Source organism: Sinocyclocheilus grahami, unplaced genomic scaffold, assembly GCF_001515645.1.
Source record: "Sinocyclocheilus grahami isolate Dianchi unplaced genomic scaffold, SAMN03320097.WGS_v1.1 scaffold584.1, whole genome shotgun sequence".
NCBI lineage: Eukaryota > Metazoa > Chordata > Actinopteri > Cypriniformes > Cyprinidae > Sinocyclocheilus > Sinocyclocheilus grahami.
The window spans coordinates 394,233-412,694 of NW_015505763.1; the positions used below are offsets into that span (position 1 = coordinate 394,233).

At 37.0% G+C, this 18,462-nt stretch overlaps 2 protein-coding genes across 4 annotated transcripts in view; one reads left to right on the forward strand and one right to left on the reverse strand.

Moving 5' to 3' along the window:
• Positions 1-9,304, forward strand: part of LOC107556937 (gelsolin-like) — a 16,577-nt gene extending 7,273 nt beyond the window's left edge. Inside the window, exons 2-17 of one of the 2 annotated variants that reach the window (XM_016240204.1) lie at positions 1,204-1,401; positions 1,546-1,700; positions 1,994-2,155; positions 2,232-2,381; positions 2,465-2,554; positions 2,641-2,773; positions 2,860-3,164; positions 3,285-3,418; positions 3,546-3,636; positions 4,498-4,524; positions 6,425-6,595; positions 6,678-6,852; positions 7,196-7,317; positions 7,429-7,506; positions 7,925-7,985; positions 8,745-9,304. In XM_016240204.1, coding sequence (XP_016095690.1) covers positions 1,209-1,401; positions 1,546-1,700; positions 1,994-2,155; positions 2,232-2,381; positions 2,465-2,554; positions 2,641-2,773; positions 2,860-3,164; positions 3,285-3,418; positions 3,546-3,636; positions 4,498-4,524; positions 6,425-6,595; positions 6,678-6,852; positions 7,196-7,317; positions 7,429-7,506; positions 7,925-7,985; positions 8,745-8,914 — 2,217 coding nt within the window. In that variant the 5' untranslated portion in view covers positions 1,204-1,208 and the 3' untranslated portion in view covers positions 8,915-9,304. The remainder of the gene's footprint in view (positions 1-1,203; positions 1,402-1,545; positions 1,701-1,993; positions 2,156-2,231; positions 2,382-2,464; positions 2,555-2,640; positions 2,774-2,859; positions 3,165-3,284; positions 3,419-3,545; positions 3,637-4,497; positions 4,525-6,424; positions 6,596-6,677; positions 6,853-7,195; positions 7,318-7,428; positions 7,507-7,924; positions 7,986-8,744) is intronic. The other variant, XM_016240205.1, reaches the window with a different exon arrangement.
• A 1,806-nt stretch (positions 9,305-11,110) lies between these two features.
• Positions 11,111-18,462, reverse strand: part of stom (stomatin) — a 12,239-nt gene continuing 4,887 nt past the window's right edge. For both annotated transcript variants that reach the window (XM_016240207.1, XM_016240206.1), the window contains 4 exons: positions 17,953-18,035; positions 16,583-16,786; positions 15,343-15,477; positions 11,111-12,308 (listed from right to left, as the gene is read on the reverse strand). In XM_016240207.1, coding sequence (XP_016095693.1) covers positions 12,120-12,308; positions 15,343-15,477; positions 16,583-16,786; positions 17,953-18,035 — 611 coding nt within the window. In that variant the 3' untranslated portion in view covers positions 11,111-12,119. The remainder of the gene's footprint in view (positions 12,309-15,342; positions 15,478-16,582; positions 16,787-17,952; positions 18,036-18,462) is intronic.

The window sequence follows — 18,462 nt, forward strand, 5'->3', positions numbered from 1 at the left end:
TATATATATATATATATACATACTGTATATATATATATATATATAATTTTTTTTTTAATGTGATGGCAAATGTAAATTTTCAGCAGCCATTACTTTAGTCTTCTGTGTCTCATGATCGTTCAGAATTTATTCTAATATGCTGATTTGGTACACAAGAAATTAGATTATCTTATGCTGAAAGCCGTTGTGCTGCATAATGTTCTTAGGAATATTTTATGATATTTTTGATATTTTGAACCATGAATCATGTTTTTTTTTCAGAATTCTTTGGTGAATTAAAACTTTTGTAACATTATAAATGTCTTTACTGTCACTTTTGATCAATTTAATGCATTCTTGCAGAATAAAAGTATTTTTTTCAGAAAGGAAAAAACATATGTACTCCAAACTTGAACGGTATTTTGTCTTTTACAAAGAAGCAGTCACAATTTTGATAATGCATTATTAGGCAGATCATTATACTGGACCAGGAACTTATATCAGAGAATCAGAATCAGAAAGAGCTTTATTGCCAGGTATTTTTACACATACGAGGAATTTGTTTTGGTGATTTATACTGTCCTCCTAATTTTTTGCCCTCCTGTGGTTTGGTGTTTCATAATGTATAGAAATCCTAAACCACAACTTCTGAATTAATTTTGATGGATGTTTGGTAAATATTGATGCTTGGTAAACACTGCACCCTTCTTGGATGGATACTTTTTTTCTCTCTCTGAGGAGTGTCTTGTGGTCAGTAAAAAGAATTACAATGCTACCGTCTCATTTCTGAATGACTCATGTCTAAGACATCCTAAACTTCACCATATCCCCACCCCACAAGTGGGCGGTAAGCTCAGCTGACACGGTCACCCTCTCAGAGGCCCTCGCCATAATAAGTGCTGGCGGGTGACTGTTCGCAAGGGCTGGTGTTCTGAATGATCCGGTCAGGCTGTGTCCACAGTTGGCACTGTCAGTCCAACAGCATTAGTCACAGTGCTTTCTTTTTCCTGCATCCAGCCCCATTGTCCTTCACCAAAGAAGGAAACTCCCAGCCACTGGATTTTTATAGTCCAGTTGGATTTATTTAATTGTTTATCTGCAATGTTTGGATTATCTGCAAAAATTAATCTGCAAATTTGGATCTTTAGAAGAGTGCAAACGCAGGAAATTCACTAAACAGTTTTATAAATTGAATAAATTATGTGTTTGTGTATTTTTCTCTAGACAGCATGGTGTACCACCCCGAGTTTGAGCGAGCAGGCAAGGAGCCTGGTCTCCAGGTGTGGAGAATTGAGAAGTTTGATTTGGTGGCAGTTCCCGAGAACCTCTATGGAGGGTTCTACACCGGTGATGCTTACGTGGTCCTCAATACTATCAAGCAACGCTCTGGCAACCTACAGTATGACCTCCATTTCTGGCTAGGTAATAGGTCAATGCTGTGTTAAAGAGATTCTGACATTTATTTTAGTACTAAATGTTCTGCCTAATTTTCAAGACAAGCTAGATGGTTCAAATGTCAAATGCATCAGCTACATTTCTTATAGATGCTCTTCCCTCAACTGGCAGGTGACTACTGCACGCAAGATGAAAGTGGGGCGGCTGCCATTTTCACAGTGCAAATGGATGACTATTTGGGTGGAAAGCCCATCCAGTACCGCGAAGTTCAAGGCCATGAGTCCAAAGCTTTTCTGGGATATTTTAAGAAAGGGCTGCAGTATATGGTGAGTGGCCCGAGTGTTGACAGGACAAATGGAAAGTGACTCTAAAGTAACTAATTCAAATAAGGATGTCCAAGATGAAACAAATTTTTCATTGACTGCATGAATTACATTTATTATGTTATATGAATGTCTTATGTTTTTGCCACTAAATGCTAATGTTAAGAATGAAATAGTAATATTGCCAGACATGAACTTCAGTGACATTTTTTGTTTTGTTTTGTCTTTTATTGTTTTTGTGTGTGTGTGTGTGTGTGTGTGTGTGTGTTTCCTTTTGGTTTTGTTTTGTTTTCCAGAAAGGTGGAGTTGCATCTGGATTCAAGCATGTGGTCACCAATGAAGTTATAGTGCAACGCGTGCTACAGGTCAAAGGTCGGCGTGTTGTCAGAGCAACAGAAGTGCCAGTCAGCTGGGAGAGCTTTAACCAGGGAGACTGCTTCATCCTGGATGTGGGCAACGTGAGTATCATGTGAAGAGAGTAAAAAATATTGTAAAAAACTTAAAAGTAACTGTTTACTCTGTGTATTTTTACAGGAGATCTACCAGTGGTGTGGTTCAAAGAGTAACCGCTTTGAGAAGCTAAAAGCTACTCAGTTTGCGAAGGGCATTCGTGACAATGAACGCAGTGGACGCGCTCGCGTGTATGTGTGTGATGAAGGGGTGGAACGAGAGAAGATGTTGGAGGTAAGACTGACAGAAAGCTTTAACTTAAAAATTCACACGAGATTTGGATTCACCAAATACATGATCCAATTATCTGCTGGCAGGTTCTTGGAGAAAAACCAGACCTGCCTGAGGGAGCATCTGATGATATCAAGGCTGATGCCTCCAACAGGAAGATGGCCAAACTCTATAAGGTAGCCACTGGATTTAAACCATGCAAATATGATACATAGCCATTGTAGACCATAAGTATATTCAATTTATTTACATTTTCCTTCAGGTGTCTGATGCCAGTGGAGACATGACGATTGCCCTGGTGGCCGCTGAGAACCCCTTCTCCCAGAGTGCACTAGAATCAAGCGACTGTTTCATCCTGGATCACGGATCAGATGGCAAGATCTTTGTTTGGAAAGGTAAATGATATTGACAGAGAAAACAAAAATAAACTTTTTTCCTTTTTTCAGACTTCATTTTTGACACACCAGTGTTCATTTTATAGGCAAAGATGCCAATGTGGAAGAGAGAAAGGCTGCCATGAAGGCAGCAGATGAGTTCATTAAGAAAATGGGTTACCCAAAGCACACACAGGTTCAGATTCTCCCGGAGATGGGCGAGACGCCTCTATTCAAACAATTCTTCAAAAACTGGCATGATGTGGACCAGACGGAAGGTCTGGGTGTGGCTTATGTCTCAAACAGCATTGCTAAGATCGAGAAGGTGCCGTTCGATGCTTCAACTCTGCATGATTCACCAGCCATGGCTGCCCAACATGGAATGATCGATGATGGCAACGGAGGGAAACAGGTCAGCAAATGAGCACACACTGCATGTAACTTGGCCTGAAGTTAAACAACATGTTGTTTATACAAATACAATGAGGGTACTGTAATGATATTTTTATTTTTATGTCACTTGATGCTTAAGATCTGGCGCATTGAAGGATCAGACAAGGTTCCAGTTGATCCCTCTACTTATGGCCAGTTCTATGGAGGAGACAGTTACATTATCCTGTACAATTACCGCCATGGAGGCAGACAGGGTCACATCATTTACATCTGGTATGACTTCATCTCACACAGTTAATCTGACATAATCACAGGAGCACATTCTATGTGTTTTGATTTAACAGTTCAATACGTTTATCCTGTCCGATGATGTCTCACTTGCGTATGATGTCTGTTATAGGCAGGGTAAGGACTCCTCACAAGATGAGATCGGGGCATCTGCCATCTTGGCTGCCCAGCTGGATGATGAGCTTGGAGGTGGGCCTGTGCAGGTAATGCTAATAAATAAGTCTCAATGGATCACTTGATCACAATCATATCCATATGTGTAATACTGAATTTATCATTTGGGGCTCCTCCATTAAAAGTACAATTGTGATTCTCTTCTTTTTTTAATTGAAGTCAACATGAAACAGCATTCACAACCCATTTTAAAACTGCAATGTGGCATATTTATGATGAAACAGTATTCAGTGTAAAGAATGTTGGGCAGGACTTCATTAGATAAGTTTGCTATCACCTAATGCTCTCTTAAATTTAATCTTTAAAAACACTAATAATTTAATAACGCTGTGAAATCTATTGATGCCTAAATTCACTTCTAATTCTAATTAAAATTACTGATTATTTTCAAATTAATTTCTTTTAGTGATTTTTCATTTTTGTTGTTAATTTGTTTAGACAAAATAGTATAGAATTTTTATATTGTCAGTTTATCAGTTATTTGCCATAACATGAAACTAGTAATCAGTTTATTGGCCTTGGGCAGAACTGTAAAGTCACCATGAAACCAAAATTGACGATTCATCAATTTATTCATGCACAAAATTCATGTGCCCTTACAATTTTGATGAAAGATTACAAAAACTAACTTTTTTGTTGTTGTTGGATTACGTGCAATCATGAATCATGGTAAATAAAGTAATTAGGGCTAATTTTGATTTCATGTTGAATAAGTTCAAGCTTCCTGGTGCTCCTGGTTCATACTGTGTCCTCTCATATCTTAGCTACATTTTGTCATTATTGCTGGTTGCATTGGCATTCCCTGATTTTTTCCCCCCACCTGTTAAACGAACTTCCACCTCTATGTCTTTCCTTCCTGTCCATTATTCATAATCTACATCCTGCTGTAGATGACTGGTGCTCCCCTCACCACTCAGGTATCCATATCTCAGGATTGCATGTCCCTGTATAGAGCCTGAATGTTTCTCCACACATTTATACAAATGAAAATGATCTTACATAACATTACATGAACAACAGATACAAATCTGAAAGGATATTCCTCTGCTTTTTGGAAATTCCTACTCATGTTCCTCGAATGCTTTTTCATTTTCCAGAGTGTAGCAGCATAATGTCCATTATCTAACTGAATTTGCACAGCTAAAAGAATCAAGGCTTCAGCCGATTTCATTGGTTTCTGCATAATCGGTATGCATGATCAATATGTATAAAGATTATTAAGCTTTTTTTGTAAGGCTCTGTACACTGACATGTATTATCGCTGTATACGCCTCCACTGGTGTACTTGTGTCCTTGTGTCTTCATTTTGATGTTTCGTCATTGTGGGAAGTAGTGGGCTAATGGTTAGAGAGTCAGACTCGTAACCCAAAGGTTGCAGGTTTGAGTCTCGTACCGGCAGGGATTGTAGGTGGGGGGAGTGAATATACAGCGCTCTCTCCCACCTTCAATACCACGACTGAGGTGCCCTTGAGCAAGGCACCGAACCCCCAACTGCTCCCCGGGTGCCGCAGCAAAAAAAAATGGCTGCCCACTGCTCCAGGTGTGTTCACGGTGTGTGTGTGCACTTTGGATGGGATAAATGCAGAGCACTAATTCTGAGTATGGGTCACCATACTTGGCCACATGTCATGTCACTTTTTTTAACACTTTCACTTGTGCAACTAACTGTCTTACGCATTCAGTGAGCATGTGAACATTAACAGAAATGCTCCATCATGCATTCACAATATTTTTGTTTTTAAATTGATTCATAGTGTGATTTTTTTTTTTGGTCTGGATTTATGCATGCTGTCATGCACATTAAACTGGTACACAAAAAATACATTCAGCATGTTAAAGTAGATGATGTGTAAAATGCAGTAAACAACATCCAATGAATCACCTCTGTTTTGGTCCATTGTACACTATCGGTCAGACGTTTGGGGTCAATAAGATATATATTTTAAATACTTTTATTCAGCAAGGATGCATTAAATTGATCAAAAGTGACAGTAAAAACATTTGTAATATGTTTCAAATAAATGCTGTTCTTTTGAACTTTTTATTCTTCAAATTAAAAAAAACTGTATAAAGGTTTCCACAAAAATATTAAAAGGCACAACTGCAAATCACATATTAGAATAATTATTGAAGGATCATGTGACACTGAAGACTGGAGTAATGACTGCTGAAAATTCAGCTTTGCCATCACAGAAATAAATTATATTTTAAAATATAGTAAAATAGTTGTTATAAATTGTAATATTTTAAAACAATATTTCTGTTTTTACTGTATTTCTATGCAAATAAATGCAGTCTTTGTGAGCATAAAAGATTTCTTATACCCTAAACTTTTGCACAGCAGTGTATATCTTCTTTACTAAAGCATTGTTTACAGTAAAGAAAAAAAGCCAGAGGTTTAATGGAAGCATAAAGAACAAATAATAACATTGCAATCAATACAATGTATTATTCAGCAGAGAGCAGCATAGGAAGACCAAATGTAAGTTTTTGAGGCAAAAGGAGAAAAATAACCACTTTAGCTGCGACCATTGATAAATCTCTGCTTCCTCCTGGAGTTGAACAGCCCACTGTCATCAAGCTGACCACAAAGGATGCTGGGAACCTTGGCATTAGCTGCAAGTTCCTCACAGTGAGCTCCACACTGCCACCCTGTGGAATTAAATGCATCCTCAACCAAAGACTCTTGAAAAGCCAATGACAATGTTGCATTGTGTCTGATATACTGCATATCAGAATTACAGAATTGTAATAGTTTTGCGAAAGCATGACTTCGTGATTTCTCTGTTTAATGTGCACTTGCTGTGTATTTTTCAGGTGCGGGTGGTTCAGGGTAAGGAACCTGCTCACCTCATGGGTCTGTTCGGAGGGAAGCCTATGGTGGTGCACCAGGGCGGCACCTCCAGGGAAGGCGGTCAGACTGCGCCAGCCGAGACTCGGCTGTTCCAAGTGCGCTCAAACTCCACAGGGTGCACACGAGCGGTGGAGGTCAGCATCTAATATTTACTATTGGTGGGAGCTTTTAAATATTCTCTAAATATTTGCTGATCTTAACCATTGTTGTATCTAGGTTGATGCCATGTCCTCCAATCTGAACTCCAACGATGCCTTTGTCCTGGTGACCCCGGCTGCATCTTTCATATGGGTGGGACGAGGAGCCTGTGATACAGAGAAACGTGGGGCACAGCAGCTCTGTGATATCCTTGGAGTGTCGTCCTCCGAGCTGGGTGAAGGAGGAGAGGATGGTGAGGACTCATCTGAAATTTTCAAAGTAATATTTCACCCAGAAGTTTTAAAAAAGGCCACAAAACGAGTGAGAAGCATCATAATAGTGGTTCATGTAGCTTATGTGACAGTATTTTAATTTATGGGTGAACTACTCCTTTTAAGATGAATGAAAAATAAAACAAAAGAAATGAATCATTCAATTATTTCATTTTTATTATATAGAACATATTTGGTTCATGTGTGACCATTTTTTATTACTATATATATTATAAGCATTTATGATTTTGATAGACTTATTGTTTTTCAAGTGATTCTCATAATTAAGCTCATGTGAATATACATGTATGCATCACACTGCAGGTAGTTTCTGGGACGCTCTGGGAGGAAAGGCTGATTACCGCACGTCCGCCAGGCTAAAGGACAAGATGAATGCCCACCCACCACAACTGTTCGCCTGCTCAAACAAAACTGGCCGTTTCATTGTGAGTAACACACCCAGATTTTTTGCCTGCCCTGATTTAAATACAGCAAGTATATTGTCAGTGTAGCATGATCAAGGGCTATTCATTATGGATGCATTGATATCCATGCAGATTGAAGAAGTTCCTGGAGAGATGACTCAAGAAGACCTGGCTACAGATGATGTCATGATCCTGGACACCTGGGATCAGGTAAACTAACTACTTTAACAGGATTGTTCTACTTTACATAGTGTTGCAATCAAGGAGATCTCATTTATAAAGGGAGAGCTGTATATTCCCATTCATATCAATGGAAGCATGTGACCTGGAAACTGTTTTCAAATGTTATTATATCAGTAATGGAGAAACATGCTTTTTGTCTGCATAATTGTGCAGTTACTGCATCGACTGGTAGGGATGCAGAAGCTAACCGGCCAAACCTTGAACCCTTCTGAATTCAATAAAATGTCCAAATAGTTGGTTAATCATTACATTTCTATATGCAGAGTTATTGTTAAGGCAGTTAAGTTAAATTGTGTACTAAACTTGTCATGCAACATGCAACTGATGTTTAATAAATTAATAATGCATCACAGAGAATTGTAAGGAATCTTGATGTGTTTTGCAGGTGTTTGTTTGGATTGGTAATGAAGCTCATGATGAGGAGAAGACTGAGGCAATGACTTCAGGTAAGGCACCTTAAAACACTTTATACTTCTAATTATAATTCACTGCATAAAGTATAAAACAGTAAGTTTTACCATACTACTGTTTACCATACTAGAGTAAACAGTGTATTACCATACTACTCAGTATGCAATTTTTTTTCTTTGTGTAGAACACTCAAATTACCTACTACATTCCTCATGTGAAGTACACAACAGATCATTGCATGGAATACTGTATCCCACAATGCAACTCCTGTTTATCCAAGTGATTTTTAATATTTATTTTTTGACAAAACTGACTATATTTATTTAGGATAAAACAGAACAAAACAAAACAAAAAAATGTATTTAGATTTTTTTTTAATTTGTTCCAAAATGATAACTGGGTGCCACTTATGTACTAGACAACCAAAACATATTTTCATTTATAAAATCATTCTAATATGCTGTTTTGGTGCTCAAGGAAATTAATAATATGATCGGTTGAAAAGAGTTTAGCTGTTTAATATTTTTGTGGAAACCAACATACACTTTTTTCACAATTCTTTGCTGAATAGAACATTCAAAAGAACAGCATTTATTTGGAATCTGTTAATGCATGTCATGACAGATTTTTTCAGTTAATATTGTATGTGGTCCATGCTACAGTCCAGTAGGTGGCGATAATGTTTGCAAGATAGAAAGGAAGATAGAAACATGAGCATATTTTGAAATCGCAAAACACTTTATAATGTGTCCTTTTATGAATCCCATATTAAACTTCCTTTTCTCTCTCTCCAGCTGCTCGATACATTGAGACGGACCCAGCCAACCGTGACCCACGTACACCCATCGTGAAGATTAAACAAGGCTTTGAGCCGCCCACATTCACAGGCTGGTTCCTGGGCTGGGACCACGACTACTGGAGCACTGACCCCCTGGAGCGGGCCATGGCGGAGCTGGAGATCTGAACTTAGAGCTGTCACCCCTGACCTTTAAACCCCACTACCTTACTGCAAGTTGATCAAAGTTGCCCTTAGATTCATATAAGATGCCAATTTGATGCTTATGAAGGTTTAATCATGGATTCAAAAACCAAAGCTGGCCCTGGGTCAGTATCAAAAGGCAATTTTTAAACTGCCCTGAGCTTCAGTCACCAAATATAAGGCAACTCCATTCATTTAACTACTTTTTACTTCTGTATTTAAGTGTTTTCGTTATGTGCTCAACAGTTTTTACTCTTGTAAAGCTTTTAGATTGTTGTGCTTGGTCTGCACACCTTATGTTGCTGAAGGGATATCTTTGTCAAAATCAGTCAGGTATCTTTTTGCCTTCTTTTTCTATAAATCTTTTTAATGTGACCAGTATCAAGAGTTTTAATATAAATAATACTTTAGTGTTTTGAATTAATATTTTTATGATAAGCAATGCTTATGATGCCACCAAAGATATGAGGCATTTCCACCTTGTCGCTATGCCATCTGACACTCAGGAGTTCAGTGATTGGCTGTGTGCTGAATAGAATACTAACATACTACTCATACTGTTCTGTAAGTGTATTATGGTGTGTATACAGTATATATTTATATACATGAAATGCCTAGATAACCTTCTACATTTGCCAAAATGTGCAGTATACGACATAGCATGCTCTGTTGAACATTTCATCCCAAAGTGTTCCACAATTGTTGCTAACTAAAAAGAAATAGTTGTAAATGTAAATAAAGCTAAAATAAAATATAAATAATGGATGAAGAACTTAAACTAAATGAAAATCAGAAATGTTGCTTTGGCAACTAACTGAAAGAAAGTTGAAGTTGAAGCACAAAAATGAACTGGAAATAACTCAAACTAAAATTAAAATAAATTACAAATAAATAAAAACAACAGCAAAGAATAAAAATTACAAAAGCACATAACACAATTACTAAAATGCAAACTGAAAATATATTAAAAAAAATCAACATCAATAAAAAACTATAGTAGTATATAGTACTATAACGCACTTGAGCATTCAGGTGGTAATATCAATATCAACCACGATTTTTAATGACTGATTGTTAAATCAGACTGCCAAATGTTAACACAAAACTGGCTTAAAAATGTAAAACAACTTAATACATTTAAAATGGCTATCATTTAATGTGTATTGTGTGACAACAATGTAACATATGGTTTAAAACTCTTATTGTGAAGTAATACCTATTTCACTAGCTATTTTTAATTAGGCAGTATACTGTACATACTGAGCAGTGTCCAGTTAGTAAGCTAGTATTAATTCCAAACACAGCCATGGTCCGTGTGAGCAATGACAATTATTATTATTATTATTTTTAAGACTATTAAATCCATTACGGAGTTTTAAAGGAGCATGTCTTGTTAGAGGCCTAGAGAAGCAGAGGCCTTATTATTCTTACATATGCAATGGTAAGACTGAATGGATGCTAAGAGGAAGGTCTGCTGTTTATTTCTAGGGGCTGGTTTAGATAACTGTTAACATATGGGTCAATCAACTGCCTGAAGATCAGCTAAAATGCTATAACTTATAGTCAAGTCAAGTCAAGTCACCTTTATTTATATAGCGCTTTTAACAATTTTTCCTTCAGACAGAGTGAACAGGTCTTTACTAGGAACATCTACAGGTCACACATCAGAAAATGGCTGAGTGTGTACAGTAGGGTCCAAAAGTGAGACCACTAATGAAAACATTTCTAATATAGTATACTATTAGAATAACAATTTGAGTGGTTAAAATGTACAAATGTACATGGGTTTCAGGATTTACCTGTATTTCATGTTAACAACAGCAGCACTCAAGCTGCATGAACTCCACAACTGTGTTAAACTTGATGCTCATGTTCTCCAGCATGATTTGAGATGATCCAAAGAGCATCTTGAACATCTGACCATCTGTACAGAGTCACATGATCACCAATTTTCTCTTTTTTAAATTAGTGACTTGCAAACACAACCTCAAATATTTCATCTTCATTTCACGTAATGATATTTCTTAGATTTAAGTTTTCCAACAATGAATACCAGAATTCAATGTGGTCTCAAACTTCTGGACCCGGCTGCACCGGGTATACTCACATGAGTGCATGTTATATAACGTCAGTCTGTTCATTACTGCATGGATGCATCTGTATGTATGTAACCATCATGTAAAGCTATAAATATTAATTCAGTAATTGAAATGGATATTGCTTAAGGTTTTAATATTGACAGTCAACATTAATAAAAGTTTAAGAAAGCAAGAAAAACTGGTAGGCACATTAAGCACTGCTCTCAGTTCCATGTTTTGACACCTGATACTATCTAAATATTCCTTTAGACGGTTTATTATCTATTTGACAATCAAGGTTAGGTTACATGTGCCTGAAACACACACATGCACTCATATGACCAGGAGATGTTCCAAAAGGCTCTCAATTTGTAAGTCCAAATTTTGGTATGATAAGTATGAAAAAAAAGTTGAAAAGGCAACAATGTGATTTTTTTGTTCAAGGGCAGGAAATTATTTAAAATTGGAATCTTATTTAGCAAATATTTTATGACTTTAATATTGTTTGGTTGTATCAGATTTCCTTCAGACAGAGTGAACAGGTCTTTACTAGGAACATCTACAGGTCACACATCAGAAAATGGCTGAGTGTGTACAGTAGGGTCCAAAAGTGAGACCACTAGTGAAAACATTTCTAATATAGTATACTATTAGAATAACAATTTGAGTGGTTAAAATGTACATGGGTTTCAGGATTTACCTGTATTTCATGTTAACAACAGCAGCACTCAAGCTGCATGAACTCCACAACTGTGTGTTAAACTTGATGCTCATGTTCTCCAGCATGATTTGAGATGATCCAAAGAGCATCTTGAACATCTGACCATCTGTACAGAGTCACATGATCACCAATTTTCTCTTTTTTAAATTAGTGACTTGCAAACACAACCTCAAATATTTCATCTTCATTTCACGTAATGATATTTCTTAGATTTAAGTTTTCCAACAATGAATACCAGAATTCAATGTGGTCTCAAACTTCTGGACCCGGCTGCACCGGGTATACTCACATGAGTGCATGTTATATAACGTCAGTCTGTTCATTACTGCATGGATGCATCTGTATGTATGTATGTGTGCGTGAGTGTAGGTCGCTTCATGTGGCTCTTAGTTCAGTGCTTCATGAAGGACTGCATCATGTCAATGGGCAGAGGGAAAATGATGGTGGAGTTCTTCTCGGCTGCGATGGTGTTAAGGGTCTGGAGGTAGCGCAGCTGCAAAGCAGAGGGGGACTCTGCAATCACCAGAGATGCCTCCTTCAGTGCTCGTGACGCATTCATTTCTCCCTCAGCGGCTATCACCTACAGACAGCAGAGAGGCGGTGTGGAAAAAAAAAAAGCATGTGGTCTAGCATTTAGCAAACCTTGTATACCGCACAAAACTTCCACCCCTTAACCCAGTTTCAAATTGACGCCCACTCTTTGCCCTGAAATCATACTGCGAGTTATCTCATCGTTCCTTCGAAGCAACAGTTCACCCAAAAATAAAATTTTCTGAAAATGTACTCCTCCTCAGGCCATCCAAGATGTAGATGAGTTTGTTTCTTCATTGGAACAGATTTGGAGTAATTTAGTATTACTTGCTCACCAGTGGATCCACTGCATTGAATGGGTGCCGTCAGAATGAGAGTCCAGACAGCTGATAAAAAAACATCACAATAATCCACATGACTCCACCCCAATAATGAACCTCTTGTGAAGTGAAAAGCTGTGTGTTTATAAGAAACAAATCCATTATTAAGACACTTTTACATACTGGTAAAAAATATATAGCCTGAATGCACTGTAAGTTGGTTTGGAAAAAAAGCGTCTGCTAAACATATCGGTGCATCCCTAAATACCAATATAGCACTCAGCGCTGCACATTTTACGGAGGAATGCTTCCTCAATCTACGCGTGTTCAATGCTGGTACACTAGGAAAAAAAAAAAAACGAATCATGAACACGTTACACTGCACCCCATAAACACAATCAAGCCTTCGAAAAAAGCTGATCAACCACCCCTTTAAAGTTAAAATGCCTTAATGACGGATTTGCTTCTTACTCACTGAAGCCATGTAGATTACTTGTGGATTATTGTGATGCTTTTATCAGCTGTTTGGACTCTCATTCTGATGGCACTCATTCACTGCAGAGGATCCATTAGTGATGTAATGTTAAAATCTATCCATCTATCAATGGCCTGAGGGCGAGAAAATATTCATAAATATTATTTGTGGGTGAACTATTCCTTTAAGCAACTCGCCTGGTTTTGCTTTATGGCCGAGAGTATACATTGCACAAGTTTAAAATCAGTACTTATTTTTTCCCACAAAAATTATTTAAAGACAAAATACGTACAATTATACAAATTTTAAATGCACACATTTTGAAATGTTTCTAAATGTCTCTTGATGGTTTCACAAAACAAATAGGCCTAGTGGTTGGAAGAAACCACATTTTTGTTTTACTGCAAGTAAACTTGTGTTTGAAGGGATAGTTCACCCAAAAAAATGTTATTCTGTCATCATTTACTCAGCCTCAAGTTTTTCCAATTATTTTTGTCCATACTATGGAACTGTTTGGTAACCAAATTCTTCTAAATGTCTTCTTCTGTGCTCAACAGAAGAAATAAACTCATGCAGGTGTGGAATAATAATTTGAGGGTGAGTAAATTATGACAGAACATCATTTTATTATAGTTTGGCTCAGGTTTCTTTTTGTCTAGCAAAATTTTGTTTATGGTTTTTGAGGATCAAGTGTTGCCACACAACCCCTCTATACTGGCATCTGGCTAATATTGCCGTCTGAATATTTTTACCAAGTGACGGATGAATTTGTGCCAAAATACTGCAGAGTTTGACTAAAGGCACAGCCTTTGACGTCATCCGAGTTCCAATGCTGTACGTTACTTCTTTTAAAAGTGTCTGCTAAACACCTACTATACTTATATAGTTGATGCTGAGAGGTTTAAACTTTTAAATAACCAGGACAGTGGTTTCCCACTTCTCTCTGTGTGGCTGATGTAGGTTGGGGCATTGATTTGAAGAAAACATTCTTTTTGTATCTGAACTAAGCATGGAAGAATAATTGTGCACCAAAAATAAAATCATTAAAACTTCCTTTCGCATGTTCTTCTGAGGGCATGTGCTCTCATGAACATTTTTAAGGAGGGCAATTCAACTGCACAGGGAAGAGGTTAACCAGGCATACAGCTGGAAATGAAAAAAATAAAGGCTCTCACATAAATAAACAGACAAATTAGTGGGAAATACACACAGAAATAGGAAAGGAGTTGTCACTTCCGCTTCCTATGAGAGTATTGCGGTGGTCTTGCCTCAGAGCAGAGAACGTTTGCATTCAGCTCCCACACATTCCAATAATTTGGTCCACAGTATGTACATGCATGTACATGAGAGGATGATTAATATGTGTTTGCCAGCAAAATCTTATCAAATATAAATATAATCATCAGTCCACATAATGAACATTATCCAAGAGTGTCCTGTGTGTGTGTGTGTAACAAGGATAAATAATGCACCAGACTTTTAGTGTTCTGACCTATATATATATATATTCTGAAATATTAATAAAAAAAAATATTTTTTAATGTATTTTAATATGTAATTCATTCCTGTGATGGCAGAGCTGAATTTTCAGCAGCCATTACTCCAGTCTTCAGTGTCACATGATCCTTCAAAAATCATTCTAATATGTTGATTTGGTGCTCAAGAAACATTCCTTACTATTGTCAATGTTGGAAACAGTTGTGCTGCTTAATATTGTTGTGGAAGCTGTGATACATTTTAAAAAGTATAAAGTTCAACAGAGCATTTATTTCAACATTAACGACATTAATGTTATAAATGTCTTTATTGTCATTTTTGATCAACTGAATGTGCCTTTGCTTATTTTAAAAACTTAAGTTAAAAACTTAAAACTTATCCCAAACTTTGAAATGGTAGTTTATACGTAGTAAGCACACACAAAAATTATATTTATATGTGAATTATATATTATTTTCCATCATTTGTATTTCTTAATTAATAATAAAATATTTTATAAATGTGTACATTTTACAAGTCTTTCTAAGTTTACAAATAGTGTTTTTAAAAAGTATTTGGACATTTGTAATGCAAGTTTTTGCACTAGATAATTCTTTAAGTTCTTTAAGTCCACTTATAATGTTAGGCAAGGCATTAAAAACAGTCCTGATTTGGAATTGTGTAATAATTTTCCATCCGCTTTCTAAATTAATCTGTTTACTTTTAACATCTGAGATCTGTTATGATTGTCTAACAACTTTCCATGTGAAATGCGTAATAGCGCCACTTACTAAATATCAAAAGCATGTTACCTTAGCTCTGGCCTCTCTGGTTGCTTCAGCCTCAGCTGCCATGGCCCTCTGGAGCTGCTGGGGCAGTTTGACGTCCTTAATCTCCACACGTTCCACTTTAATACCCCAGTCATCTGTGGCATCATCTAGAGTGGACTAAAGAAAAAAACAGAGTCAAGTCCAAACACTTCTTCTCAGAGATTCCTCATGCTTCGTGCTCCTCATGTATGAAGCACTGTGCCAAGTGTGCCTGTCATGAAGAATGTCCCCCATAGTTTTTTTAAAGGATGTCAGACGGAATGAGCGAACGGCGGGCCATGTGCGAACTGAGGAAGGTGCTAGCAGTGCAGTCGAGCTGGATAAGTCAGCGTCTCGGCTGAGATACAGTGAATGCACTGCTTGATGTTGTGGAATGTCTGCTTGAATCAGGTCTAGTCCAAACCAATTCAATAGGGCCTCTCGCACCGCTTTAGTTCCAGAACTAAATGTACAGTACTAAAGTACTGGGACGATTTTGCGTGAACTATTTCCCAGTACCATTTAAAGGGTTGCATTCGCACCGAGAGTGTGTACTAAGAAGTGACGTAAGCCGGTCGACAGCTTCGTCATTTGTGCGCGGCATTCAACCACAGAAACAAAGAAGAACAACATTAACAACAGGAGGATGGAGGACACTGTGATCGGAGCGGTGTTTTTGTTGTGTCTCGCGGGTTTCACAATAATGGACATGGAAAGTCGACGTATACATAAAGCGATTGAAAGAACGGAAAGGAGGACTAAGAATCTCCAACGACAACTGGCAGTGCTACATTTGCTACAAATGCCTGCACTTCAGCGTCCGTCCATCTATCGCTGTTCTCCACACTTGCGAAATAAGTTAACACAATGTTTACAGTATGTTTACACAGCGTTTTAAATCATGGCGGGTGAGGGCGTTTTCATACGCGTTTGGCCAATCAATGTCTACATACGTCACGATTAGTACCAGTTGTGCTGGTTAGACCCTGCTCCGGAGAAGGAGCTAATTTGGTTCTCGAAAAAGGCATTCCGGTACTAAAATCGCTCCCAGTTCCGGCGGTGCGAAAACGCCAAAAAGTGGGTAGTTCCACAATTAGTTCTGGTACTATGAAAAGGTTCCCGCGGTGCGAAAGGCCCTAATGAGACAATAAGCTTTATTTTTTATTTTTGGGTGATCTATTTCTTTAAAAGTTTAACTCTTGTTTTGTATTGTAATGTTTGTATGTGTTGTGTAGTGTGTTACCTGCATACTGTGGGCGATTTCCTCCCGGTCAGACAGGATCTCTGCCAGGTTCTTTGTACCCAGCACGTTCCTCAGGGTGGTCTGTGCCAACAGACGAGTGGCTGCATCAGCATTTGTGATGTTGGCTACTGCCAGCGTTGCGTTTTGTACACGGTAGTAGACTACACCATCTACACTCACTGTCACAGAGTCCTTTGTCAGCACCTGTGAGGACGAATGCACACAAACTATTTAATAAAAAACATCATCTGGGTGATATTCTGGGATACCACAACCACAAAACTATACTAATGGGAATTTTGGTATAATTAAGATTGTTTTAATGTTTTTGAAAGATGCCTCTCATGCTCACAAGGTCTGCATTTATTTGACCAAAAACACAGTAAAAAATAAAAAATTACAATTTATAATAACTGTTTTCTATTTGAATTTTAATTATTCCTGTGAATTTTAAGCAGCCATTACTCCAGTCTTTAGTGCCGCATGATCCTTCAAAAATCATTCTTATATCCTGATTTGGTGCATATCAGTACTTTGAAATATTTCTCACACTTAACAATGTTGAAAACAGTTGTGCTACTTAATATGTTTGTGGAAACCATACACTACCATTAAAATGTTTGGGCTAAGCAATTAAAAATTAATCATTTTAATCGGAAAGGATGCATTAAACTGATCATGAGTGACAGTAAAGTCATTTATAATGTTACAAAAGATTTATATTTCTAATAAATGCTTTTCTTTTGAACTTTCTATTAATCAAAGAATCTTGATGTATAACAGTTTCCACAAAAATATTAAGAATATTTTCAAAGTTGATAATAATAAGAACCTTTATTAAAAAGTGAGCACCACTAATACTTGATAATAATTAAGCACCAATTCAGCATTTCCGAATGATTGTTGAAGAAACATATGACACTGAAGACTGGCTGTTGAAAATTCAGCTTTGCCGTCACAGGCATAAATTATATTTTAAAATATATTAAAACAGAAAACATTTATTTTAAATTAAAATAATATTTCACAATATAACAGTTTTTACTGTATTTTTGAACACATAAATCAAAATTCAAATTCAAAACTTTTAAAGACAATTATCTTTAAAGGTAAAGTATGTAATTTCTGCAGCAATAGTGGTACAAAATGGAACTGCAAACATCATTTCAGCTCCCCAAAAACTCCAACCACCTGTTTGCACTTTTTAGAATGTCATCATAAATTATTTGCTTATAGTCACTGAACATTAAACTGTGTGGTAAATGTATTAACACTGTAATGATGACATGCTTCACCTTCATACTGATGCTGTTCGTGTGATAAAACAGAGGCCGAAGTTGAGGATTAGTGTTTTGTGTGTGTGATCTCACCTCCTGGGGGGGGATATCAAAGGTGATGGTGCGCATATCCACATTGATAAAGCTGTCCGTGCACGGCAAGATGAAGAAAAGACCTGTGTGAGACAACACACACACAAACACAACAAAAGATTTAACAGCAGCAGACACTCAGAGCATCATAATCATTAACTCTCAGAAACAGGGCTGATCTTCAATGAGTGCACAACTGGCAATCTACCAAATTCCATTCTCACAACTGAACCTAGCTGACTGCATTCACGAGTATAATGAATGATTGCACTGACATCTGCTTTGATGCTTTACAGTACAGTAGTTTCATCAGTTTATAGGACTAGTTTTTTAGTGAATGATAAAAAACGAAATACATTTTGTAAAATAGTTGCATAAAATAAAATATATTATTATGATTTTAATATTTTTGAAAGAAGTTACTTATGTTCACCAAGACTTCATGTATTTGATTAAAATCAGATAAAATAAAAAACACTAAACTTGCGATGTATTATTAACATTTAATAT